The following is a 26709-nucleotide window of genomic DNA, read 5'->3' as shown; positions in this document are numbered from 1 at the left end:
CCATCCTGGGGCTGCATTCGCATAGAGGATTCTGCCAGTCTGGTGGGCCCTGCCGCGCTGATCTCTCTAGTAACACCAGGGAAAGGAGAGCTGGCGTGGTACCATTGAGAGGGAAGCAACAGTGAGCCCACCATGGCTGGTTTTCAGAGGGGGGGGGGGGGAACCGCTGGCATGAGCCTGTCCACTAAAAGCAGCTGGAGACCCAGGCACCAAGAATAGATTTATTTTGATCTCCAACTCAAACAACAGAGGTCGTGCTGCTGTGGGTGGATCCCACCCCCAGCCCAGAGACATTCGATGGTATCCTGGAGAAGGGGGTTTTTGAAACAGTCACCACAGGTGGCAGGATAGTTCCTCACCCCTGCCGAGCTGCTCTAGCTGGAGGTGAACTGCCCCATGAACTTCTCCAGTCGCTCCTGGTTCCCTTTGGTGCTGAAGGTTTCCGAGAGGTGGAGAATGGGCCCCGCTGGGCCTGGCTGCTCCCTCAGCACCTGGGGGAGGAGAGGGACAGAGGAACCCTGACTTTCCACCCAGGAAGGGGTTGGGGCTGCACAAGGAGAGAGGGCATCTGCCTGTCCAGCCAGGTGGTGGGTCAGGCTGAGGAGAGGTTACAGGCAGGACTGCATGTCTCTGTGGGGGAGGGAGAGAGCAGCCCATCTGCCATCTAAACAGGTGTGATGGGCTGAACTGACCTCCCCAGGATCACCAGGGTACAGACAGGTGGGGCACACTCACCCCCAGCTCCTTGAAGGTCCGGACAGAGCTCAGAGCCAGGCTCCTGTTTGCACACACTGGAAAGAGACGGTAACGTGAGGGGCAGGACATCAGGCACAGCACATGGCGTACCAACCCCAAGCAACCCTCCCACCACACCCAGCTCCTGCAGTTGTTTGGGCCGGGCCCCCTCCTACTCCTTTAGTGCTGTTCTGGGTCCTACAACACAACCTGTGGCACTAAAACCCCATTTCAACTGCCCTCGCGGTGGTCCTGAAAAGCCCCTGCGGGCTGCAGGAGGGAAGACAGGACTCACCCCGTCTACGGGGCTGCCTCCCTGCCCAATAACACCGTGGCTCAAAGGCCATTCCTTCTTGCCCCCTGCAGGTTTACAGTCCAACTCAGTGTTTGCCCACCAGCAGCTCCATCCTAGCAGCAGGAGGAGCTGGGAGAGCGATTTCTTGACAAGTGCCCAGAGAAGCCTGTCACTTCCGGGTGCTAGCAACAGAGGGTCCTGTGGCACCTTTAAGACTAACAGAAGTATTCCTGGTGCTGTTCCCCCTGCTCCCAGCAGGGGGCAGAAAACACCCAGCTCTTCCTGCTCAGGCAGATAAGCACCCTGAGTTGGCTCCTGATCTGATTTGCCACAGAACCCCAGAAGAAGAGGCCAGCACCGGGATGAAGGCTCCCTAGCAGGGTGAGAGTGCCCTGGTGAGGAAGGGGTTAGACCCAGGAGGACACTGGGCGCGGAAGCATCTCCCCAGCAGCACAGGGAGGCTGGATCTCAGTAAATTTGCCCCAGACTCACCGAAGGAGCCGTCCTCTCTCGCCTTCCTCACCAGGAACCGCTGCAGCTTCTCCACATACTCCAGCTCTGGGAGAGGCAAGCAGAGAGCGTGGGAGGGGCCCTTGCACCGTTCTGGGGCTGATCCTCAGCTTGGGGACGTTGGGGCAGCTCGCACCTCAGTAGGGCTACACTGATTTACACCGGCGTCCCCTCTCCACCAGCTCAGACCCCCCATCTCCATACAACGTGCACAGCCAGGAAGCTCCCTGGAGCAGCATGCGCCCCAAAGGATCTTAGTGCAGCAGCTGTTCTACCAGCATGGGCGTGGGTCCTGAGCCCTGCTGTGTGACCTAGGGCAAGGCATGTCCCTGCTCCATGCCTCAGTTTCCCTGGTGGCAGATCCCGGGGCTAGGAGAGTTCAGCCGTTAAGGCGCCACGTTCCACATGCCCAGCGCTGTTTGGGGTTCCGCAGGGAGCCCCCCCTTCAGCTGCACCCAACACCCTGACAGCACTGCTCTTGGGCATCAGGCTGTTCCCAGGGGGATGGGCCCCAAGTCTCTGCTCTCGTTGACCCCACGCAGCGAGATTCCCCTGGGATCTTACAGGCCTAGTGGGTAAGCTCAGCCTTTTGGCTTTGCTAAACACACACTGGTGAATGCACTGGGGGGTCATACCTAGCTCAGGACAGCCAGACTCCACCAGGAAGGCAGCTGCTCTCTCAAAGGTCTTCAGCAGGGGGCCCAGGAGGCCGCAGAGGAAGAGGAAGAAATCAGGGCAGTTGTCCAGCTGGCTTATCTGGGGGGAGAAGAGATGCATGGGCTGAGCCGGGCTGGACCTGGGGGGTGCTGAATGGTCCACGTTGGAACGGGGTTCTGCTAGTCACACGTGAAATGAGTTTGGTGGGACTCAACTTCCTCTCAAGGGGAGAGCTGCCAACATCACGCACAACAGGGAAGGGACAGCAGGGGACTGTGGGGCAGGATTGAGGGGCACTGGCAGAGCTCCAGGGGAGCCCATGGCTGGGATCAGGACTATGGGGCACTGGCAGAGCAATGGGGGAGCCCAGGGGAGGGGTATTGGGGGGGGGGGCAGGTCAGGATTAAGGGGCATTGGTAGAGCTGTTTATGGGGAGCCCAGGGCTGTGGGTCAGGGTTGACCCTCACCCCCTATTTACCTTATGTGCCCAGCTCAGGCTGGTCTGAATCTTGCCCCAGGGGCCACCCCATCTGTCTGTTTGCGGGGTTCTGTTCTCGGTGTCCGCATCACCTGACCCCTGACGGCAGAGGTAGGGCTCGGGGGGGAGCCCAGGGCAGGAGTCACCCGGGTGGATCTGAACTGGGGCAGCCCCTGGTCCCGTTCGCCCTGGCTCCTAGCCTGGCATTTTCAGTAACACCTCCCTGTGTCGGGAAAGCCGCTGGATCCACACACGGGAAAGAGCCTCCGGCTGACCAGAAGATGGTGCTGCAGTGCCAGATGCTTGGCAACAGGCTCCCGCAGCCTGTGCACAAGTGAGACGAGTTCAGAGGGCCCCATTCTCAGGCCCCCCGCCCGCCGGTGAATTACAGAGAACTTTGCTCCTGTCTGGAGGAGCGGCCCACGCAGCTGGCATTTTCAAGAGACAGGTTGTGAACCTGAGCTCCGGCGTGCGATTGCGGGGGAAACAATAGGAGCGGGAATTAATATGATAATTTGATGTTCTCTTACAATGGGGCTGAGGAGGGAGGGCGGCAGATCCCCTCCCACGTGCCGCCAGACCAAAAGGAGAACGTGTTCCCCCAGCAGCAGGGAACTGACAGCCCAGAGAGGGGTAAAGCTGGGAGTCAGGACTCCTGGGTTCTATCCCCAGCTCTGGGAGATGCAGTGGGATCTAATGGTCGGAAGGGGAGGGCTGGGCTGGGATTCAGAACTTCTGGGTTCTAGTCCCAGCTCTACCACCGACTCGCTGAGTCCCTTCCCCGCAGCTGTGCCTCAGTTTACCCAGCTGCAGTAGGGAGACCTCCCGGGCAGGCTGCGAGATGCAATGACCATCTGGGCAGGCGATTTCCTTGGAGACGGGTAGGAAGGATGGCCCCTCAGGTGCGGAACGAGACAGGAGAAAGGGCCCCCTGCTCCCCCAGGAGGAAGCTGATGGAGGAGGTGCTGGCGCCAGGCAGCCTGATCCCCGCCAGCGCGGCGAGGGGAGCTGGGGCAGGGCGGTACCTTGAAGCAGCGCTTGCCGGTGTCCTCGTCGTAGTCGCTGTCGCTGTCGTTGAAGTCCTCCATCTCCTTCCACAGCAGCTTCTGCGAGAAGCGCCTCCGGGCGGTGTCACAGGCCGGACGCTCGCTGGGGGTCTAGGGGAGAAACCGGCTGCCCTGAGCCCTCGGGGCTGGCAACTCCGAACGGCTGGGGGCTGGCAATCCTCTGGGCACAGCTCACCCGGCATGCACGCCGGGTGGGGAGGGGGGGGGAAAGAGACCTGGGGCTCCAAACTCCTGCCAAGATGGTGCCAGCTCCAGATCCCATCCCCATGTCAGAGCCCGGGAACCAGGACACATCTTCCCCTCAGAGTCAGCCACTGGTGGGTTCTCAATCCATGGCTCCCCAGATGCTAACCAGCCGTCTCCTCGTCGGGCAGGGCCGGGGGAGACCGAAGTGGGTGGCCGTTGGCGGGGCACGTCGTTCAGCAGAGATCGGGGACGCCGGGCCCCGTGGCTAACCAAAGGACTTGGTCTCCCGGGGGTCACCTTTCCCAGAATGGAGGATTGCCCTGCAGGCGGGCGACCGTGCCCTGGGAAGCTCGGGGCAGGCAGGTGGCGGGACCAGGGGCTGGACTCGGCCCCGGCCAGCAGGGACATTATGGCCGGCGTCCTTCACCTACCTCCTCCGCGACCAGCAGCCCACACTGGATCAGCTTGTCCAGCACCTCCTGGCTGTAGCAAGAGACCGACTGGCAGGGCTGCGGGAGGAGACGAACGAGTCAGCACGCCCCCCCCCCGCAGAGCACTGGGCCCGGCGGGACGCAGAATGGGGGATCAGGGCACCGGGAGGGGGGGGGCGAGACCCCTCAAGAGGGGCGATGGAGCCTGGCTGCCCTGCAGAGCCAGAAGCGGCTCCCCCAACCCAGCCAGGCTCCAGGCAGCGGCAGCAAGGCCCCCCCCCCGGCCTCTTGCAGGGCCCTACCTGGAGCAGGAGGACGTCTCTGGGCAGCAGCTGGAGCAGCACCAGGGTCTTGCGGCGCAGCTCCTCTTGGCTCAGCACGACAGCCGCGGGCAGCTCGGCAGGGCCCAGGAAGGGCAGCATCTCCACCAGCAGGGCGTTGATGGCGCAGGCTGCGGGGGGCTCGGGGCATCGTCACTGCCCGGTCTCCTTCCCGCCCCCCAACCCCACACACACGGCGCGGGGACAATGGGCAGCCCCGCTCCCCGGTCACTGCCCCTCAACTCCACACACACAGCGCAGGGGCAATGGGCAGCCCTGCCCCCCACCACTGCTCCCCAACCCCACACACACAGCGTGGGGGGCAATGGGCAGCCCTGCCCCCCAGGTCACCTGCCCCCCAACTCCATATACATGGTGCGGGGGGGGGGGCAATTGACAGCCCCACCCCCCGGAGTCACCTGCCCCACTGCCCCCCACGCTGTGTGTGTGGGATTATGGGCAGCCCCGCCCCCCAGGTCACCTGCCCCCCAACCCCATATACATGGTGCGGGGAGCCATGGGGAGCCCCACCACCAGGTCACATGTCCCTCAACCCCACACACACATGCTGCAGGGGAGTCCATGGGCAGTCCTGCGCCCCCCCCCCCCCCCCCCCCCCCCCCCCCCCCCCCCCCCCCCCCCCCCCCCCCCCCCCCCCCGCGCCCCCCCCCCCCCCCCCCCCCCCCGGGTCACCTGCCCCCCAACCCCATACACACGGTGCAGGAACTGTGGGCAGCCCCTCCCTGCCGACCCCGCTCCTGGCCAGGTCACTCACCCCCCACGGCCTCGCACATGAAGACGGGCAGCAGGGCGGTGCTGTGCCAGCTCAGCTCCCTCACAGCCGCCTCCGTCTCCCTGGGGGCCACCAGGATGTCCCCACACGAGAGGCGGTGCAGGGAAACGCAGCCCCGCAGCAGGGAGAGGGCGTGGAGCACCAGGTCGCGCAGCTGCCCCGAGAAGCCAACATCGTGGTTCCGCAGCAGGGTCTCCTCCACCAGCCAGGAGAAGTCGGACATGAGCCGGGACAGGAAGACGCCCTGGGGTGGGAGGAGGGAAGAGAAAGAAAAAGGGGGGGGGAGGGGAACGACTTGAAACCACCAGCCAGCAGGACACGCCCCCCTCCAGGCAACAGAGAAAGGGAGACGAATAATCCACTCCCTCCAGGGAAAGGAAGCTCTGAAACCAGCACCAAACCGGAAAATCCCCTAGTAGAAGGACTCACCCCACAAAAGGAGAACCACAAATCTCCCCTCCTCCCCGTCAATGGAGACGGGAAGACCTGAAACCTCCATTCAGCAAGTAACTCCGTAAAGGGGGGTCACTTAAAACCGCCATTCAGATGGCACCTCTCAAACATGGGGGCCCTTGAAACCACCATCCAGCAGGTCATCCCCAACCTGCCCCCCCTCACTCAGACCACCCCATAAAGCAAGCAGCTCCCTTCCACACCTGCCTCCAGGACCCCTCCCCCTACCTCACGGTGCTTGTGCAGTAAGAGCGCAGACATGATCGCCACGGCCATGACGGCGGAGCAGGAGACGCCGGCTGGAAGGGGATCAAAGAGCGTCCTGTTATCCTCTCGGCGCACAGTCCCCTCCCCGCTCTCCTTCATCCCCGGGAGGGGGTCCCTTAGACAGGGGCCAAATGCCTCCGGGCAAGCCCAGCAACCACCTCGCAGGATTGAGCCCTGCTGTAATACATTTCTTTGACCCCAGGAAATGTATGTGGGTGGGATGGGCTTCACCCTGAGCGGGACTGCGGTAGGAGCAGAGATGGATGGATTAAAAAGTCACTGACTTTAAGGCCAGACCAGTTGTGATCATCCCAGGCCAGAGAACCTCCCCCGGGGATCCCTGGGCCCACTCACCTGCGACTGAGCCACAGCGGGTCGGTTAGAAACACACCCCAGCCTCCGAGTGCCGGAGAAGCCACCGCATCCCTAGATGGGGCGCGAGAATCCCACGTGGGGAGAGCCAGGCGATTGGTCAGAGCCACGGGAGAAGTGAGAGAGCGGCCCAGCAGATGCAGCACTGATCTGGGACGGGCTGGGTGGCGTCCCCAGATCTGCTGTGGATTCTCTGCGTGACCTGAGGCAAGGTGCCTGGCCAGTCCGTGCCTCGGTTTCCCAAACTGTGACACGCAGATAACACTGGCTCTTCTCTGCAAGGCTCGGAGATCTCCAGATGAAAAGGACGCCGGGTTGTTCTGAGCAGCTAAGCCCCATTTCCCTCAGCGGGTGGCATTCATGGACACCAATGCAGACGCAAGAGGAAAGCTGACCTGCAAGCCCCTTTCCCTGGAGAACCCAGCCCAGCACAGAAGAAACCCATTAGGAAGGAGAGAACGGGAGCAAGAGAGATGGAGCAATGCATCTTCCCCACCAGGACCAGAGCTGAGAGAGGGATCAGCATGGATCGCGAGCCGCGTCAGGCCAGGCAGAGCACGCTACATGCAGGACACAGGGCCACGCAGCGTCTCCAGCGCCATCTCCATGTCCTTTTCAATCAGCGTTCGGCACAAGGTGTCCCACGGGAAGGGTTGGGAGATGGAATCATAGAAGATTAGGGTTGGGAGAGACCTCAGGAGGTCATCTAGTCCAACCCCCTGCTCAAAGCAGGACCAACCCCAACTAAATCATCCCAGCCAGGGCTTTATCAAGCCTGACCTTAAAAACCTCTAAGGAAGGAGATTCCATCACCCTAGGTAACCTACTTCAGTGCTTCACCACCCTCCTAGTGACAAAGTTTTTCCTAATATCCAACCTAAACCTTCCCCACTGCAACTTGAGACCACTGCTTCTTGTTCTGTCATCTGCTACCACTGAGAACAGCAGAGCTCCATCCTCTTTGGAACCCCCCTTCAGATAGTTGAAGGCTGCTATCAAAACCCCCCTCACTCTTCTCTTCTGCAGACTAAATAACCCCAGTTCCCTCAGCCTCTCCTCATAAGTCATGTGCTCCAGCCCCCTAATCATTTTCGTTGCCCTCCGCTGGACCCTCTCCAATTTGTCCACATCCTTTCTGTAGTGGGGGGCCCAAAACTGGACACAGTACTCTAGATGAGGCCTCACCAGTGCCGAATAGAGGGGAATGATCACGTCCCTCGATCTGCTGGCAATGCTTGCAATCCAGGGGCAGGGCCTCCAGTTGCATCCAGCTGGGGGAGGAGGAATCCGAAACCTGGCCAGCCCAAGAGGTGTTCTGACCTCTTCCCATTTCACAGCACCGTTCGCCACTGCGCCGTGGAAGGAAAACAAACGCCAGCCTCCTGAAAGTTGTCCAATGGAGTTGTCGTCCTCCCAGCACCGGGAGATGGGAGCGCCCCGCAGCTTTGAGTGCATTTATCCTCTGCTACCCCCACTGCGCGGATGGGGAACTCAAGCGCAGAGCGCCCAAGGGGCGTTCAGGGCCTCAACGCCGTTGAGATGACTTGTCCAAGGTTACGCCTGGATTCTGCGGTGGGGCAGAGAATTGAACCCAGCGTAGCATCCTCGCCGCTGGACTACGCTTCCTCGCTTGGAAGGGGGTGGAAGCGAGTAACCCAAAGAGAGGAAAGCAAGAACAGGCCAGATCTGGAGCTCAGTGTAAAGCCAGTAATTTCACACTCCCGGTTTCCAGCAGAACGGGTGCTCGTCTCTGACTGCCCGGAGCAGAATCCGGCCGTCGCTCCCGATTTACTGCAGACGTAGCAGAGAGCGGGGACTACCCCAACACCAGCATCTAAAGGCTGCAGCGGCCGTAACCAAGAGCGAGCGTCTCAGAGCCCTTCAAAGCCCCGTGTCGCCAACCCACCCAGCGCAGCACCAGGAGCTACGTCAAGCACAGCCCCTGCCCTGTCCTGCCAACCTCCGGCACTCAGGCCAAGAGCGCGTCGGCACAGGCAGCTGGCAAGAGATGTGAGGGGCTCCCGCAGCTGGGGCTGTGAGTCAGACAAAGATTCAAACCCGGCGCTGGAGGATCCCTGCCTGCAAAGAGGGACTTGAAAGGGCAAAGTTCACGGGTGAAAGTCTCAGAAGTCAGGCCTATCCATGGGTAAGGTCATTTGTCAGCCCCGATCCAGCTGGCCGTGCCCGAGCCATCAAAGGGGCACAGATTGGCATGAGAACCCTTAGGCAACAAGTGATGTTTGCTGCTAACGAAGCCCGAACCATGGTGCTCGTTAAAGGTCCCCTGCAAAGGGGGGGAAATTGCATCTGGGTCTTTGTGCTGTATAAAGAAGAAAGGCCTGAAAAGGTGCTTTTCTCTTCCTCCCATTTGTTTTTTAACCTCAGAAACAGCAGCAATGGGATGACTTGTCGTCCTTGGGCTTGTTTTGCTAGAGCACTTTTTGGAGGATTCAGATGTGAAGGGGATGGTGGGGTGAATCTGGAACAAAAAGGTGGTGGCTCCTAGTGTAGAACCACCCAACCGGAGTTAAAAAAAAAAAAAAAAAAAGGAATTTCTCATGGGAGCAGCAGCAGCTAACCTAGGAATTGCCAGAATGAATCAGTGCAGGGCGCCAGCCATTCTGAGAGAAACCAGAACCAGCTGCTGCAGAGGAAAGGAGCACGACCGCCCCCTAGTGGACATTGATGGAACAACCTGCCCAGAGGGGAAGTTTCTTCCTGACCTCTACCCGCAATTGTCTGGTTCGCGCCCTGTAGCATGGGGGTTTTACAGAAACGTGTGCATGCGGATATTATTCATTAGCTAGAAAAGTATCCAATCCTCGCCTCTTGGCCTCAGTGGCATCTGGTGGCAGTGCGATCTACCAGCAAATCACGCCGTTATCCTCCCCAAGGAGTTCAGCACCGGTGGGTGATAGCACTCCCTCATTGCTATGAAGCGGATACAGCGAGAGAACAGCTGTTTGAAGAAAGGGAGGGGAAAATATCACTGGAATTCCATTGGAAATTTACCGAGAGACCAGAGCTAACCTGCCAGCACCGAGCCCTACAGGGGACTGATTCGCTGTGGGCACCTCTCCGCACAGCGGAAGAAATCGATCGAGGCGTGGCTCTGTTTTGCAGCGGCCGCGTTGTTGTTTGGGCTCTCGCTTCCAGCGGAGTCGGCCGCTCTCCGCAAGCAGTCACGCAGCCGGCGCATTTGCACGTGCGGAGCGTTGGACTCAAATGACGGATAATTGGAAAGTCACATCCACCATGGGAGAGAAAGATAACCTGAACCACAAGCGCGACACGTGAAACGCAGCCTTTCTGTAACCAGGCGACCGGGATGGCAATTTAACAAGCCTATTGTTTTCCCCAGCCTCCCTCGGAGGAACTTTTCGGCTTCTGCTCTCTCTAGCTGAACGCAGGGAATTAAGTTAATACTCGGTGGGTGAGAAAAAGGATGGTCTTGCGGTGAAGGGTCTGGAACGGGAGCCAGGAGATCTGGGTTCAAATCCCCTCTCTGCCACTCGTCACTTGATTCTCAGACTAGACAGTAGCTCAGCAGGTCTGAAAAACAGACCTGGAAACTCGGCAGGGGGACAACGACCCTTCCCTTCTCACGGGCTTTGTGCTGGGTAGGAAAAGCTCGTTTTAATTCACATGCGCTAACTCAGCCCACCCGCTCTCCCAGTCTCAGCGCAGGGGAAATTCTTCCGCTCGAGTTTGCCTAGCGGCAGCCAAATCTCCAACCATCACAAAAGAGATGAGCCGTGCGGTCGAGCTCTGAAAGCCGCCCAGGTCATAGCAGGTACTAGGGCAGAGGAAGTTCTCAGAGTGATCCAAGAGATCTAGAGTTCGTGCAGCCAGATCAAGGAGTCCTGTGTCCTGCCCGTCCAGGTGATTGGATACCTAGTCCTTACCTAGCGTTTTCCATCGGTCGCTCTCGAAGCGGTGCAGTGACTCACCCACGGTCACCCAGCGGCAGGCCGGCCTGATAAGACAAGGCCAGTCACCCAGGGAAATGCTCTGAGAAGGCCCCTCTGCTTCTGAGTCGGGGTCAGCCCCCCCTGGCCCCAGCAAGGAAGCTGCCTGCCCAGCCAGGGCGGCCAGCCCTGCCACAGAGCGCTCCCACGGCCCGTCACGCCTCTCCTCCTTCCACAGGGAAGGGATCTGCTTTCAGACCCGGCTGCTGGAGAATCTCTCACCACGGAGCCTAGACATGGAAGGAAATGACGGAGCCCAAGTCCGGGGATAGGAAAGACGTGTGGGGATGCAGATCATAAGGGATCAGCTGGCTCTGAAATCCTCCGGGCACCCGCCCGCCAGATGCTGGGCTGGCAAGGATCCAACGTTCTCAGCGCTCCAGCCCTGGGACGTTCCGTGTTATTGACATTGCTGTAGCCCCGAGAGACCCCAGTCTGGGATCAGGGCCCCGCTGTGCTGTACAGACATCGTGCAAGGAAGGACTCCGCTCCAAGGAGCTCACACAATCTAGGCCAGAACTGTGGCTGCATTCGCGGGGAGGCCGCTGCCCTCGTCCTGTCACTGAGCTGTTGCAGGCGGCAGCGGGATCCCCCCAGCCGGGCGGCTCCTCCTGAAGTCTGCGACTCAGATCCGTGCGGTTCTCCTCTCTGAACAGCCATGCCGGGTACAGATACCCCCAGCCCCGGCTGCGGCAACTAAGGCCTCGCAACAGCAGAACGATGGAGAAAGGGGAGGAGCCGGGAGCCCGGCTCTGCCTCTCTCCTAATTACGTTAACGGCTGCCCTGGAAGGATCTGTGGGCCAGATTTTGACCTCCAACTGGTGTAAATCCAGAGTGACTCTAGATTAACCGCAGTCCAACCCGAGAGGAGTCTGGCCCTGCATGGAGCTTACAAATCCCACCTGTCCTGCAGGGGGGTTCCACTGAACCCCACCGAGTTCCTGGCCACACCAAGACAGGCCCCCTCCGGCATGGGCAATGCAGCCGGAAGGCTCCAGGACCATCTCTCTAGGTACCTGGGTCTCCCTCAGAGGCCTTGGTCCCATCCAGGGCGGCTGGAGCACAGGGGCCCTGCTCATTGCTGACGCCTAAATGGGGAGTGTGGAGCTAAGTATCCCCTCAGGGTGTCTCCTTGGCCCCTCCCATTCCTCCCCCAGCAAGTACAGGGCCCGGTACACAGACCTCCTGCTGCTGAGGGCAGGGCCCACCCCCCCAGCCTGTGCCCATAGCTAGTCTCCATTTGCCCCTGGAGCACGCCAGCCCGTGGCTGTTCTCGTACACATGCCTGCTCCAAATGAGCCCCCTTCCTCCACTCACCCTACTCCGCTGAGACAGACCCCGACACGCAGACAGTCTATACAACCAGCTGCTGACCCAACATATGGGTTAAAAGAGTCCTGCTCCAGCCTCTTTTCTGCCGGAGAACCGTGCTGAGCAGACCCGTCGGCTCCCAGCTCACGCAGGACACGTTCAGTTATTTAGCTCAACAGCTTGGTGGAAAGAGGCAGAGAATGGAGGGAAAGGGGGATCCCCACTCCCACTCCTCCTTCCCCAAATCTGGCCGCTCAGGAGATCAGCGCAGAGTTAGCGCCTACCGCTCAGGGAGTGCAGGCCAAGTCTGCCCACCAGCATTCGCTCGTCTGCCTTCAGCTCCGCGGCAGCTCCGAGGCCCGGGTACCATTCCTCTGACTTCTCCCAGTCCAGCAGGTCGGGGCTGCGGAAACGGGACGACACAGGTGAGACTGGGCAGCTGTTAACAGCAACAGGCGCCGGCCGACATAGGAGAGACGCAATCGCCCGGGCAGCAAACCCAAGGCTGGTGGAAGCCCTTAGAGGCTCAATTCTTCCAGCTACACGACACACAGAGCCCAGGCGGTGGCAGCGCACGCTTCCCCCAGGTGCGCTCACCATGGCTCAAGCCCGAGCTAGGAAGAGAACTGCCAGTCTGGACCAAGGCCCGGCTCCTGCCCCTGGCAGTGGCCAGTCTTCAGAGGCAGGTCCCCTAAACCTGAGCATGTAAAGTCTGGCTTAGCCCCTGACACTTGAGGTTTAGTCTCTCGGATCCACCTCTAGGGGGCAGAGGGGAGCTCGGCACCCACAGCCCATCCAGCCCGTGGCCCCCCTGCTGAAGGGCGGGTGGGTTTTGCCATGACCGGCCTGAAACCCAACAAACGCATTTCCCAGCCAGCCAGAGTGAGGCCAGCAACGCAGCAGTGAAAGGCTCTCTGTTCCGTCACCAAAGCCCTTGCTTTTGGGGCATCCGGGCCCGAGCTGAGCTCCTGCTGAAACTGACGGCAGGGGTGAGTTACCCCAGAGGACAAGGGACACCGCTCAGCAGTAGAGCGGGCATCCAGGCCTAGCTCAGAGCAGGGGTCCCTGCAGGGCTTTGCTAGTGGGAGCTGGAGCAGTGCCGGATACACTGGCTGTGAATCTAGCTGGGGTTCGTGACACGCCCGGTGCACCCAGAGGGTCTTTCTGCAGCCCCTTCCGTGCGGTCTTCTCTGACCAATGGCCCCAGCTCTCCTTGCCCCCCGCCCCCCTCAGGATCTGGGTTGGGGCTACCTTTTGCCGAGGATGACGGGCAGAAGCAGCTGCTCCAGGGACTTCCGCGAGCAGCTCTGTCTGAAGAGGCTGTTTGCTGTGTACTCCTGGGAACAAGGAACACGACCCGGTCAATTGCTACTGGCCTGGCTAGACCCCAGGAAGCCAAAGACTCCCAAGGCCTTTGCAGGCCGATCAGCAGCAGTGGGACTAAGGGAGCCCCCATGCTGCGCTCGCTAACCTGCACCCTCCTCACTACCCTCCGTGGCCCATCCAGCTCCGGAAGGAGTCTAGGGGTACGTCTACACTGGAACTGGACACCCGCGGCTGGCCCGTGCCAGCCGATGCGGGCTCAGGCTCTTTCACTGCAGTGTAGACAATCCAGCTCAGGCTGCAGCCCGAGCCCGAACATCTACACTGCAATTAAACAGCCCCGCAGCCCGAGCCCCGTGAGCCCAGGTTGCTTGGCACGAGCCAGCCGCAGGCGTAGTGTAGACAGACTCTATGTGGCCCATCCAGCTAATTCCAAGCCATACCAGTGAGGCAACGAATTCCCCAGGCCTCCATCTGCCCGATCCCAAACTACAAACTCAGTGGGGCCCCCACAAGCTTCTTGGATCCCATATATTCAGGCCAATCCCCAAACACAAGACGACCAGATTCCCCACGGCACTACTGGCCAATCATCCCAAGCCACTTAGGGCATGTCTACACAGCAGCTGGCACTAGCTTGGCTTGAGCGAGCATGCTAAAAATATCATTGGAGCGCTGCAGGGCTCTGGCTGCAGGACTGTTTAATTGCTCGCTCGAACCTGAAGTGGAGACATCCCCCTAGTCCCCAAATTCCACCAAGATCATGACACCCAAGAATCTTGCGCCACTAGATTCCCCAAGATCTAGCCAGGAATCGCCAAATCCCCAGGCCCGGAACAGGCAGAAGCCCTAGGCCAAGCCCCCAGAAGGCTGTCCAATACCTGCAAGGAGAAAGGCTGTGCAAAGTCCATCCGGACACAGCCAAACTCCTGGCCCAGCGCTCGGCGAACAGCCAGGAGACAGGACCAGAGACCCAAAGGTTGAGCTGAGCCCTAGGAGAGCAGACGAGCAGAGTCTGTTAATGGCGCGCTGGTGATGTTTATCGCTATATATCAGTCAGAGGGCGCATTAGCTCGGTAGAGGAACAGGCCTGCTCCACTGAGGAGCTACAGGTGGTGGTGCAGGAGGTTACCCGGGGACAGGCAAAGCGTCTTCAGGACGCTGTTCTCCGGGGCAGAACAAGGCAACACCCGACCCCGCAGGAAGACTTGGATCAGGAGGGGGCCTGTACGAACGACCTTCACAGTGTAATGCCAGATTTCCGCACCTCAAGGTTGCAGGGAGTGAAGTTTTGCTTCTGCGGGGTGCCCAAGCTAAACGACCCAGCTCTGCAGGAGGGGAGCTGCCCTGTGCCCGCACCCCTGCTCAGTTTGGAAGCTCCGCAGGGGCTCCCGGGCGTGGATCTCAGGTGCTCTGCAGAACTGAAAGTCCTGGCTACCGGAGCCCTCGGCTTCCAAAGGTTTGGGACGTGCCCCTCTCCAGACCTTTGGGAAAGGCAGCTGGCCTGGTTCCCAGAGCCAGCAGACAGTCAGCCAATACTGGAAGCAGGGAGCAGGCAAAAAAAAGAGAGAGAGAAGAGGCTGGTGACCTGGAGAGATCGGCTGCCCTGGGTGCTCAGTGTCCGAAGAGAGGAGCTGGATTGTTGGGAATAGCCCAGCCAGACCAGAGAGGCAGAAGCCAAGGGGTGAGATCTGGGTCAGGACAGAGACTAGAGCAGGGACCCGTGCCCAGGACGGTGGGTTTGGTAAGGCCACAAGTGGGGTGCCCCGATCAGGAGGGCGGGAGAAGGTGGGTTTCTCGGGAGGATCCCCTGCAAGGTGCAGAGCACGTACCCAAGTGAAGGGAAAGGGGGTGAGCGTAGGGTAGAACTGTCAGTGTCTATGCCAGACCCACCCCCCCACTAGAGCCGGGAACACGACCCAGGAATCTCGTCTCCCAGCCCCGTTCTAACCCTTAGACCCCACTCCCCTCCCTTGGCTAGGAACAGAACCCAGGAGTCCTGGCTCCCGGCTGCTCTGCTCTGGCCACCACTCCCCTTAACGGCCGGTGGTTCTTACCGAGAGCCCCCCGCGGGATGCACTGGGGGCCACGTCGTAGGCGATGCCCACGGGCACCAGCATCACATCGGGGACGGCTCTGGCATGGACAGCGCCCAGCACCAGCGCCAGCCACTCCCCGCCAGGGGCGGAGAGCCGGGGTTCGCCAGAGATGGGCTCCTCCAGGAAGATCACCAGGTGCTGCCGGCTCTTCAGCAGCTCCTCGACGTACTGCGGGCGGGAGAGGAACCTCATGGGATCGGAGACAGGGTGCAGCCGAGCTCCCCTTCGCCCTAAGCTTTGGGGGCAGGGAATATTCCCCCCCCCCCCCAGCCAGGCGGCAGAGAAGTGGTGGTTACTCCCTAAAACCATCTGCTCCCGTCGCCACCCTGGGTGGCCCCTTCTGGCTCAGCCCTGCTGCCCACCCTCATTCCTTACATCTCCCCCAGCCAATCACATCCCACCCCCCTTCTCAGCTCTCCCCAATCCCTCCCCTCTTCCCACGGGCTAAAGGCCCCTTCCTCCAGGGGGATAATCCCACAGCCCGACAGATCTCACAGCCAGGGAGCGCTTCCTGAGATCCAGCTCCAATTTCCTCCTGCGACGTCCACTCTCCACCCCACAGAAGCGTGGTTTTCCACCAGGTGCTACCACTCGGGCAGCCCCCCGCGCGTGCCTGAGCGTGATGAGTCAGTGGAAAGACTCGCCCTCAGCTCAGCGGGCATTGGATTGGCCCCGCCCTCTTACTCATGAATCCTAGGGAATTTAGCAGGGAATAAACCAACCGGGGTCTAGAGACCCCGTCCCGTGTCAGGACCCAAGTGAGAACTTCAGACGTCGTTTTGCGAAAAGCCAGAGCGAGATCCTGGAATAGCCAACAGCCCAAGGCATGAGCATGGCAGGTTCAAATCCCTGCTCTGCCCGATTTAGCTCGGGGGTTTGAACTTGGGTCTCCCCCATCCAACTGAGCACCCTAACCACTGGGCTGCTCGCTATTCTGGGGGGCTTGCTCCAGTTTTTCACAAACGAGCACGATTCCTGGACGAGCCCCCAACAACCTTCCAAAATAACAATACTGGGGCTCACACCCAACTCCCGCATCCTCCCCACTGAGCAGGTGGGGAAACCGAGGCAGGGGCAGTGACTCGGCCCAGGTCCCACAGTGAGTCAGTGGCAGAGGTGGAATTAAGCTAAGCGCCCGGGTGGTGCTCACCAAATGAACGTGACTGAAACCCGGGAAGGCCTTGGCTCCCAGACCTGTGCTCAGTCCATTCAGAGTGTCCATCTAAGCAGGGCGGGGGGTGTTCTGACCCGCTCCCTCCCCTCCAATGGCTGGGGAGGGGAATGAGCCATACACCAAGCTCGAACTGATGGGAATGGGAGCTGGGTGTCTAAGTCTCCTAGTCAGCTATGAAATCCTTGACCAAGTGCTTTAGGAGTCTCAAACCACTGGCTTAAGGCTTTCACTACGTTCCCCCCCCAGAGTAGGGTCCCATGCCACCCCTTGGCTCATGGCTCAGCCGCACGAACCCCTGCCCCTCCCCCCCACTTACCGAGGTGAGGATGGCCCTGGAGAGCACGCCCCGTTCGCCATCCGGCGCGTGCTCCGCTCCGGGAGGCAGGAAAACCCCTCCCAGTCGGCTCAGCAGGGCCCTGCAGGCAAAAACAGGCACAGACACTGCAGAGAGCCCAGCGCCCTCGCCCTCCCAAACCACCCAATCCTGCCTGGGCCTCCCCGGGAGACAAGACGGCCACCTCTCCCTCCCAGCCCCTTCGCCCATGGTCCCCCGGCCCCATTCCTGGTGGGAGAAGGGTTCCGAGGGAAAGGCCAGAAGAATGAAAGTAACAGGCAGATGAGGAGAGGAGAGAAGCAGGTGGAGTCACACAGCTCAGGGACCCGGCCATGCAGAAGACAGATGCCTGTAACCCCAGCTCTAACCCTTACCTGAGGCTTGGGGTAAAGGCCTGGTATTCCCAGGTCACTCGGGGCACCCCCAGGCCCTGAGAGAACAGGAGGAAGGGGAGCAGCAGCCCATCCAGCCGGGACTTGCAAGTTGAGAGGAAAACCAGCGGGACGTCAGGCTGCATGAAAAAAAACGACGGTGGGTGTGTGCGGGGTGCCGCCAAGGCTGCGTGCCTGCACAGGCGAGCCCGGGCCTTCAACGCTCGCCCTGGAGCATCCATGTGTCACCCCCGTGTACACCCCCTGGCCACCAGGCAGGCCCGGCCACACTGGCAGTGCACCGACAGGACTGGCGTTTCCGGGAGAATTTCCCTGGGTTCTCTTAGCCCCTGGCCGGCTGTGGCCGCTCCAGGGCTGGGTTCATGGTGTATCGTGGCAGAACCTGTCCGTCTGCCCCATGAGGCTTGTGCAGAAGCACTCTTAGCCCACCAATGCCCCCAGCTGCAGCGGGACGCGCCGTGCTACCGGAAACGGGCCAGGGACCCAGCAGCGGTGGGAAAGCGTGTGCGCGGATGGGAGGGGGATTTGGACTTAAACCCACATCAGAGTCCTCGTCCACACTACAGACATACCCATAGGCCACGCCATGCCGGCGGAGCAATGCGCACAAAGGGGGACCCACTGCAGGCAATATACTGTACACCCCTCCAGGATCCTGGGCACTACTCCCCACACAGCCTCCTGGCAAGTCACTGGACGCCCAGGGCCCGATCCAAAGCCCACAGGGATTTTTCCATCCACTTCAATGAGCGTTTGAGCAGACCCTTACATAGAAAACTGGGCCTTGGCGACTGGAGACGAGTCCCACGCTCTAGACGACAGCTGGAAAGGCCCCTGGTGGAGGGGCACAACGGAGCCTGAAGCCCCAAGGAACCAGATGTGCGGCCCTGTGAGCTAACCACATACCCTGCCTGCCGAGGGGCTCTCAAATAGCAGAGGGGCTCTGTTTCTCTGCGAATAGCAGAGGGGCTCTGTCCACTTGGACACCAAGCCCCCGTCTGCAACCGCCACACCCGCTATTGCAGAGGTCCCCAAACTGTGGGGCACACCCCCCTAGGGGGCCGTGGAGGAACATCCAGGGGATGCAGGAGTGCCCGGGCTAGCCCCCACAAGCGGCGGGGAGGGAGTGCCACCCAGCCCCTCCCTGCCCCCAGCTCTGATCTGGTCCGGCCCCCAGCCAAGTCCCTGGCTCCCAGCGCTGCACCTGGCCCTGTCCTCAGTCTCAGCACGGCTCCGCTCCTGGCCCCGCGCCAGAACCCTGACCGTGGCTCCATTCCCAGCCCCAGGCCGAGGCTGGGAGCAGAGCCATACAGCACCTTCGCCTAAGCCTGGCAGGGGGCGCTCAGGGGCCAGGGCACTCAACTGCTGCCAGCCTGAGATCTAGGGAAACGTGTTTCAAAAAGGCCGAGTGACTCAGGGACTTAAGCCCAGGGCCGGTGCTACCATTTAGGCAAACTAGGCGGTTACCTAAGGCACCAAGACTTGGGGGCACCAAAAAGCGCTGCTGGCGGTGCGCTGATACGTGTGGCTCAGACTCCCTATCCCAGCGCAGCGGCCGCTCCACTTCTCCCACCTCCCAGGCTTGTGGCGCCAATCAGCTGTTTGGCGCCACAAGCCTGGGAGGGGAGGAGAATTAGAGCGGGGGCGGCGTGCTTGGGGAGGAGGCGGAGCAGAGGTGAGCTGGGGTGGGGAGCTGCCGCACGGCTCCCCGGGGGAGGGGAGGGGAGCTGCCGTGGGAGGGGCACCTCAGGGCAGGGGGGGAGCTGCCACGGGGGGGGGGGGGGGGGCCTCAGGGCGGAGGGGGCGCAAGGGGAAAGTTTCGCCTAGGGCGCAAAAGTTCCTTGCACCGGCCCTGCTGAAGCCCCATTGACTCGCTAGGATTTAGGTTCCTAAGGCAGTTAGGCCCTGCTGAAAATCTGACCCCAAGTGATTTGCCTCCAGGCTGCACAAGGATTGAGGCAGCGCCGGGAATGGGACCCAGCTCTGCGCCCTGTGTTGAGCTCAATACATGGTGACCACAAGCATCAGCACGAAGGTGCCAGGTAACCGAGTGTTGCCAGGAGCCCGGCCTAAGGAGGAAGGGGAAGGATGGTCCGGTGGCTAGGGTTCCAATCCCTGCTCTGCCACAGACTCCAGTGTGACCCTGGGCAAATCTCTTAGCCGTTCGGTGCCTCAGTTTCCCACCTGTACAATGGTGCTATCAGCCCCGCCCTGTCCCCCATGCATGAGGATAAAGGCATTACGGGAGCTCAGACACTAGGGTGGCGGGGCCCACCCAAGTGCCTTAGGCAGATAACACAAGGAACAGGGCTCTTGGCAGCCCCCCCCACTGCTCCTTACCGTCTGGGCTGCCCTGCGCACCATCTCCAGCTGCCCTTTGTGGAGCAGCAGGTTGAGGAACATGTGGTTGAGGAGTCTGAGCAGAGCCCAGCTGCAGAGCCTGGGGGAAGAGGGAAAGAAAGACCCGCTGATATCCCATCCGCGTACCAAGGCTCCCGGCTCCCGCTCGATCGTCTGACAGCCGCGATCTTTGCAAGGACCACCCGACCCATATAACTCTCAGGTCTCCGCTGGACACCTTCGTACCTCCCTCCACCTTTCTCCAAGTGGGGCAATCCCTCACCAACCTCATTTCCCATCATGGAGTGTCCATCCCCAGTCCCTGCGCCCTACGCTAGGAGGGGTGGAATTACACCTTTATACACTCCACTTTCTAAACTTTACTGGCGTCTTCTAATCATCAGCCCCCGACGTTTGCCCCAAGGAGCTACGGTACGATGCCGCGCATCACACGGGAGGGCACCACCGTCAGTCACCACTGGTTCTAGGGATTTCAATTCCCCGTCTCCCTGCTGCGTTCCCCACCGAGCCGCACACGCTCACCACCTCTAGGGCGGGGAATTCACTCGCTCCTCCCTGCCGCTTGCCCATAGGGGGACTGGGCTGAGAACCTCCCAACTCCCATTTTGCAGAAGCCTGCGAGTTTAAACAAGCCCCCTCCAGGCTTGACCAAGAACATAAGCTGTGGTTCACAGGAGGGTTGCTGGGAAATTCATCCTAGTTCAACCCCGCCCCACCCGGCACTCTGGAGCCCAAACAGACCCCCACTGAAATCAGTGTGATACAGTTGCATCCATTCATTTTCCACGCAACCCCATCGCACCAGGCGCTGCACAGACACACGAGAGAGAAGCATGGCGTTGCCAGCTCTTATGCTTTTATCGCAAGTATTGCAATAACTGGCATATTAGGAACCTAGGAGCGGAAGGGACCTCCGAGGTCATCGGGAGCAGTCCCGTGGTATCGCAGGCCACCCAGCAGGTCATCCCATTTATCAACGTATCAAGGTCCATTTTAGAACTAGTTCGGCTTGTTTTCCCCCCCGCCCCACTACTCCTGTTGGTGGTTAGGAAACCTTCCTCTCATTTCCAGCCTACATTTCCTCATGGCCAGTTTATCCCCATTCGCTCTTGGGCCAAACATGGTCCTTAAGCTTCGATAGCTCTTCCGCCTCCCTGGAGTTTTTTAAAGCTCCAGCTTCCGGAGTCATGGGAATGCGTGAGAATCTCAGCTTCTTTGATTGAGCGAAAGTTTCCAGCCCTTGTAGTAGAGGTAGAAAAGCATAAAAATAGGACCCCAGCACAGCCTAGTGGCTCAGAAGCCAAAAGGAGAGCCCCCTCCCCTCAATATTTTTTTAATGTTGTGGTTTTTCTGGGGATTGCAGCACTGACACTGTATGACACTCTCCATTTTCCAGATGGGGAATGGAAGCAAGGAGAGGTTAAATGACTTCCCCAGCAACTCAGTGACAGAGAAGAGACTCAAACGCAGACTTGCTGCGTCTCAGGTCCGGTCTACATGAGGAAATTAAGTCGGCTTAACTACATCACTCAGGGGTGTGAAAAAATCTACCCGAAGAGTGAGATTTAATTCAAATGCAGTGTGGTCTAGTGGTTAGAGCACTAAACTGGGTCTCACACCACCTGGGCCCAATTCCTCGCTCTGCCCCTGGCCTGTTGGGTGAGCTCGGGCAAGTCAGGTCCCCCCTCTGTGCCTCAGTTTCCCCATCTGTACAACAGGGCTAATGGCACTGACCCACCTTTGTGAAGTGCTTTGAGATCCGCAGATGAAAAGCGCTACATGAGCTAGGCATTATCACATTTCAATGTTCAACCCACGTCTTTAAGCTCCCACAAAGTAAATGAATAAACAGGAGCTCTGTTTGCAACAAAAAAATTAACGCCCCTGCGTGATTAGGCAAAAAAATACAATAAAAATAAAATAAGCCCAGCGTGCAAACCCAGAACCCATCTCCCCCATCCCCACCCCCGAGCTCCTGCGTGATGTTTACCAGAAGTCTCTAAATGCTTTTATCCCCTGGGCAATTTCCCCACTTTAAATACTCAGACTGTTCGGAAAGGTTCTTTTATTACAGCTCAATCAGAGAAGCAATTAGGCCTCAATGGAAACTTTATCTGCCAATTTCTCAACAATCAAAAAAAAAAAAAAAGTTCACCTTTTCTTTTAGGTGAAGTCTTTAATGTTCACTTCCAGTGAGAAACGTTAGCACTCGTTAAAAGGGGATGGGGCTACCGCTGGCTCCACACCAGGAGAATGCACAGAGGTGCTGGACGGGCTTCCCCACGAAGCTCAGCCAATGCCCCTCCATCCCGATCCGCCTGCAATTCTGCTAACGCCTCTCAGTTTCGACCCACAGCTCACCCTGCTCCAGCCCCAAGCTGCTTCACGCGCAGCTCTGCCGGTACCCCTCAATCCTGACCTGCATCCCCTGGTCCCCCAGCCCGGAGCCCCCCCCCCTCCCCAGCTCTGCCAGTACCCCTCAGTCCTGACCCATATCCCCTGGTCCCCCAGCCCGGTTCCACTGCCCCACCAGCTTTGCCGGGTGCCCCTGAATCCTGACCTGCAGCTAAGGTGGCCATGGACACGTTCCCAGAATACCAGACGTGCCAGTACCGCCAGGCATGGCATGACCCCAATCCCGCTGGCGTGACCCCACATGTACCAAGCACTTGAGGTCACGCTGGAGGGGGAAGATTAGCACCCTCTTAAAAATGGCACCCCCTGTTGGTTACCTGTCAAAACCGCATCCGGTCTCCTCCCAGTCCTGCATAGGGGACGAACCTCTCAAGCAGGGGACTGTCCAATTTAATACAGGACCAGCAGTCTCCCCCACTAGCTCCCTGTGATCCCAGCCCTGGGCTCCCTTCCCCATTAGCTCCCATCGGTACCCCTCAATCCCAACCTGCAGCCCTCTGGTACCCCAGCCCCGGGCTCCCCTCCCCCCCTAGCTCCATCGGTACCGTTCAATCGCGACCCGCAGCCCCCTGCTACTTCAGTCCTGGACCTCTCCTGGGACCATCAAGCACAGCTGTGTGTTGTTGCTTGACCAGAACATATCTCTGAACCACCACCCGATCCCAAACCCTCTTCACCAGGGATTCCACTTCGCCAGCCCAGGGACCCAACCGCAGCCAACCACCAGCTAAGTTTGAAACACAGGAAAAACATCCCCGACTCGGCAAAAAACTTAAAATACAAACACACACACACACAGGCTCCTAGCAGGGACCTGACTTGCCATCACCACCACCGCGTCACTGCAAGGCACCTCAGAGAGCAAGCCACAGGGCAGGCGGGCACAGAATGCACTCACACACTCTTTGCTTTCTGCCGGGCGGGTTGATTTCGTGCGGAGGAACGGGGCCAGACCCATCGCTCTAATCACCGCTCTGCTGCTTTGCAGGCCTAGATCTCAGAGCGCTTTGCCGAGGAAGGGTTGTGTCACTCTCTCCGTCCTGAAGACAGGGAAACTGAGGCACAAGAGTCTTGCTTGCCCAAGGTTACACACAGCAAGTACATGGCAGAGCTGGGACGAGAACCTGGTCTCTATTACCAGCCCCCTCGGAAAATTCTGCTGCTGCTCCATAAACACAGCAGAATGGGTGCCAGAGCCCCCTGTAGCCCTTGCCTGGCCTCTCCGCAGAGAGGGGGACGTACCTCAGTATGAAAAGGGAGAGAGGAGACTGAATCTGGCCCAGGATGCTCAGCACTTCGCTCCTCCATTGTGCCGGGGATTTGCTGAGAACGGAGCCAGCCCCTCTCGCCTGCGGGACCTCCAGAGACATGACATCCTGCACCCTGGGGAGAAAGGGAGAGCAGGTGAAAAACAAGAACGCCAAGCAAAGCCGCAGGATTTAATATGCTATTCAGAGCGCCTAATGCATCCCAGCAACTAGAGCCTAAGGACAGCCAGCCGCTGACACCCTATTAACGGTTATCAGGGGCGGCAAGGAGAGACCCCAGCCGAGATCGTGGACACGTTACGCTGCACGCCGGAGAGACACTGCAATCTCATGCAGCCTGAGCAAGGCTGGGGTGGGAAGCCCAGGAAAACTCAGCGATCAGAAAGCCGCAGCGTCTCTGGCGGGCAGAGCAAAGGGCACAGACGAGATCTGGGTTCTAGTCCAGGCGGGGACAGATTTAGGGTGACACTGTATTGTTGTCAGATGAGAAATCAATGAATAAGCTCTCCAAGAGCAGGGCGGCTAACTCCAATGTCCTGGCCAAATTCCAGCTGCAGTCAGTAATATTCTGCCTCCCCAAACATTCCCTGAGGTTTCTGCTCACACCGGGCTCCCCCCCGCACCGGCCTGTCTGCCTTTCCCCAGACAACAGACTGCAGTTCGCTGCCGGCCAAAGGGCAGGTAAAGCCCGGGGTGTTGTCCCATAGGCTCTGCGTCAGGCCCAAAGGGGACGTATTGCAGACCAGACAGAGACACAGAGCACAGGATTCAGGATCAGCCTGGCTGAATCAACGCTTTCAGAACAATTGTCGCTACGCTGGTGCTGGCTCGTTTCCTTCCTGACCCATCTGCGAAAGGAGCATCCATCCGGAAAGGCCTGATCTAAAGCCCCTGGCAGTCAGTGGGGACCCCATTGAATCCAGCAGGCTTGGGCCCAACGCTGTCTCTTAAGCGGCCAGATTGGAGCAGGGAGTTAACCACACCCTCCCTGCAACTGACAGGTGCCCAGGAGTTCTGCTGCTACTAAACACTCAGTATCATTTTCCTTCTTGACAGCTGTTTCCATCTGGAGCTCCCTGTCCCTATCCGGCACCCTGTGAGGGGAAGGGATACACCTACTGGCTGGGGAGGTAGCACCATCCCTGTGAAAGGCGCTCAAACCACAATGATCACACCACGGCCCCATCAGACTGACCACTAATGTCTCTGTTTCCTTGTATTCCCCTGACGGTCTGTCTCCACCTGTTGTCTCTTGTCTTATACTTAGATTGTCAGCAATTTGGGGCAAGGACCATCTTCCTGTTCTGTGTCTGTACAGCTCCTAGCACAATGCGGTCTGGATCTCAGTGAGGCCCACTAGGTGCTGCTGTGATATCATCACTGATAGATTCTACTCTAGAGGACACTGAATAAACTCAATTTATCACGTGCCTCTGTGGTCTACAGGACTGCTCCCCTGTCTGTGAGCTCGGGGCTGAAAAGCGAATCATCAGAACAACGCCTTTCCCAGCGCACCGCTCCCACCAGTTCAACTTCTGCACCATTGTTTTAGTCATCTAACCTCTCAGCCTGACATCAAAGACAAACTCGCAGCTCGTAATTTATCAGAGTAAGTGCGGGGGGGGGGAAATGCCAGAGAAGTGCTAAATAAATGCAGATGAGAGTAGGACATCAGTATAGACAGAGGGCCCTTTGTGAAAATATTCCTGAGATATCGCAATCTTTCTTTGCCCCTGCTACAGGGCCTGTCATCAGAGGCTCACAAAACACATTACAAACAGTGGGCCAGAAATTCAGCGGGCGTAAAACAGCACAGATCCACTAATGTTACGCCAGGAGAGACTCTGGCCCATTAATTCTCTCTTGTACATGTGGGAAGAGAGGCACAGGGCAAGGGCTTGTCTACACTGGAAAATGTACCAGCATTCCTTTGATAAAGAACTCTTCAACCTAACAGACAGAGATAATAAGAACCAGGGGTCGGGAGGTGAACATACACAAGTTCAGACTAGAAAGGAGGCGTACGTTTTGAACAGCGAGGGTTATTAACGACTGGAACAACTTATCAAGTGTTTGTGGTGGATTCTCTGTCACTGGCATTTTTCAACTGGATACCTATTTTTCTAAAAGATACGCTCACATGAAAGAGGAATTAACCCAGAAAATTCCTCTGGCCTGTATTAAACAGGAGCAGGGCCGGCTCCAGGCACCAGTGCAGCAAGCAGGTGCTTGGGGCGGCCAATGAAAAGGGGTGACACGTCCGGGTCTTCAGCGGCGGGTCCCTCAGTCCTTCTCGGAGGGAAGGACCTGCCGCCGAATTGCCGCTGAAGAATGAAGCAGCAGCAGTAGAGCAGCCGCCGAAGTGCCGCCGATCGCGGCTTTATTTTTTTCCTCTTCGCCGCTTGGGGCGGCAAAAAAGCTGGAGCCGGCCCTGAACAGGAGATCAAACGAGATGATCACAACGGTCCCTTCTGGCTTTATAAGCTATGTTGGTATCGTTACACCAGTATAACTCCCCGTGATTGGACACGCCCGTTCAGAATAGACTTATTTCAGGTTAGCGGAGGGCTCAAAACTGAAAAATCGTATATGTGCCCAAAGTCATATAAGCTGAACGGAAACAAGGCCATGGTATTTCGAATAAGCGTGTCCACATGGGAGTCATCCCAGCATAGCTATAGGGTACAGAGACTAGCCCAAGACTGCGGGCTGGGTGTAGAACAGCAGAGTGAGCCATGCTGGACAGTGGACAATGCCTCTCTTGTTCCGTGTTCGTAGCCCCGCTACTGCACTCAGGCGCTTACACTGTGCTCGTCACAGCAGTATCTGATCCCTTCGAGCTATGACTCCCCATTTCTGAGATGGGGAAACTGAGGCAAAGGGAAGTGACTTGCCCAGTTCAAGGACAGAGCCAGGACTAGACTCTAGGTCGCCTGGCTTGGGTGCCTTCTCTACATGGAGGATTTTCCTCCAACTTGCACTCTCTCTCCAGCAACTGGGAAAATTTAACTCAATCCAAAATTGAAAAAAAAAAAATGCTTAAAGATAAACATTATATTAGCCATCAAAATGATAAAAAAAATAAAAACACACATTCTGCCAGGCCTAAATATGGCAAGGGCACTAGGGCAGGGCAGCCATCAACATCTGAACCACTGTGTTGAGCAGAGATGCTCTGAGCAGGATACAAGTAGCAGGGGCCCCTGTCTATACCAGCACGTCTGCTAGAGGTCAAGAAAGGACTGGAGTTCCCACAAAAGGCCAGTTCAGGTACCCCACACTCTTATTCTCTTCTAGAGGCCTGGCTCCCTGGTTGGACTACATTTCCCATGATGCACCAGTGTCCCTGCTTGGGGACTGGAGGCGGGACATCCTGGCAGTCGCACTGCCATGGTGCATCATTGGAGTTGAAGTCCAGCCAGAGCGCCTGTCCCATGGAGGCGGATAGGAGCATGAGGTAACCGAACCACAACTCCTATGAGGCACCACAGCGACATTT

The 26709-nt window shown here is 58.7% G+C and overlaps 1 protein-coding gene across 1 annotated transcript in view; it reads right to left on the bottom strand.

Annotated features, from left to right (window-relative positions):
• Nucleotides 1-207: 207 nt before the first annotated feature.
• Nucleotides 208-26709, bottom strand: part of GPAT2 (glycerol-3-phosphate acyltransferase 2, mitochondrial) — a 47763-nt gene continuing 21261 nt past the window's right edge. Inside the window, exons 6-22 of the mRNA XM_024211608.3 lie at nt 23185-23325; nt 19507-19606; nt 17149-17285; nt 16757-16856; nt 15225-15434; nt 14049-14159; nt 13096-13181; nt 12129-12247; nt 6154-6224; nt 5455-5716; nt 4662-4810; nt 4360-4437; nt 3701-3832; nt 2176-2296; nt 1523-1588; nt 736-791; nt 208-491 (exon numbers count right to left, since the gene is read on the bottom strand). Coding sequence (XP_024067376.1) covers nt 375-491; nt 736-791; nt 1523-1588; nt 2176-2296; nt 3701-3832; nt 4360-4437; nt 4662-4810; nt 5455-5716; nt 6154-6224; nt 12129-12247; nt 13096-13181; nt 14049-14159; nt 15225-15434; nt 16757-16856; nt 17149-17285; nt 19507-19606; nt 23185-23325 — 2056 coding nt within the window. The 3' untranslated portion in view covers nt 208-374. The remainder of the gene's footprint in view (nt 492-735; nt 792-1522; nt 1589-2175; nt 2297-3700; nt 3833-4359; nt 4438-4661; nt 4811-5454; nt 5717-6153; nt 6225-12128; nt 12248-13095; nt 13182-14048; nt 14160-15224; nt 15435-16756; nt 16857-17148; nt 17286-19506; nt 19607-23184; nt 23326-26709) is intronic.

The sequence above is a fragment of the Terrapene carolina genome, unplaced genomic scaffold (genome assembly GCF_002925995.2).
Source record: "Terrapene carolina triunguis isolate 2854851 unplaced genomic scaffold, T_m_triunguis-2.0 Scaffold53, whole genome shotgun sequence".
In the NCBI taxonomy this organism is placed as follows: domain Eukaryota; kingdom Metazoa; phylum Chordata; order Testudines; family Emydidae; genus Terrapene; species Terrapene triunguis.
This window is presented reverse-complemented; position numbering and strand designations above follow the sequence as displayed.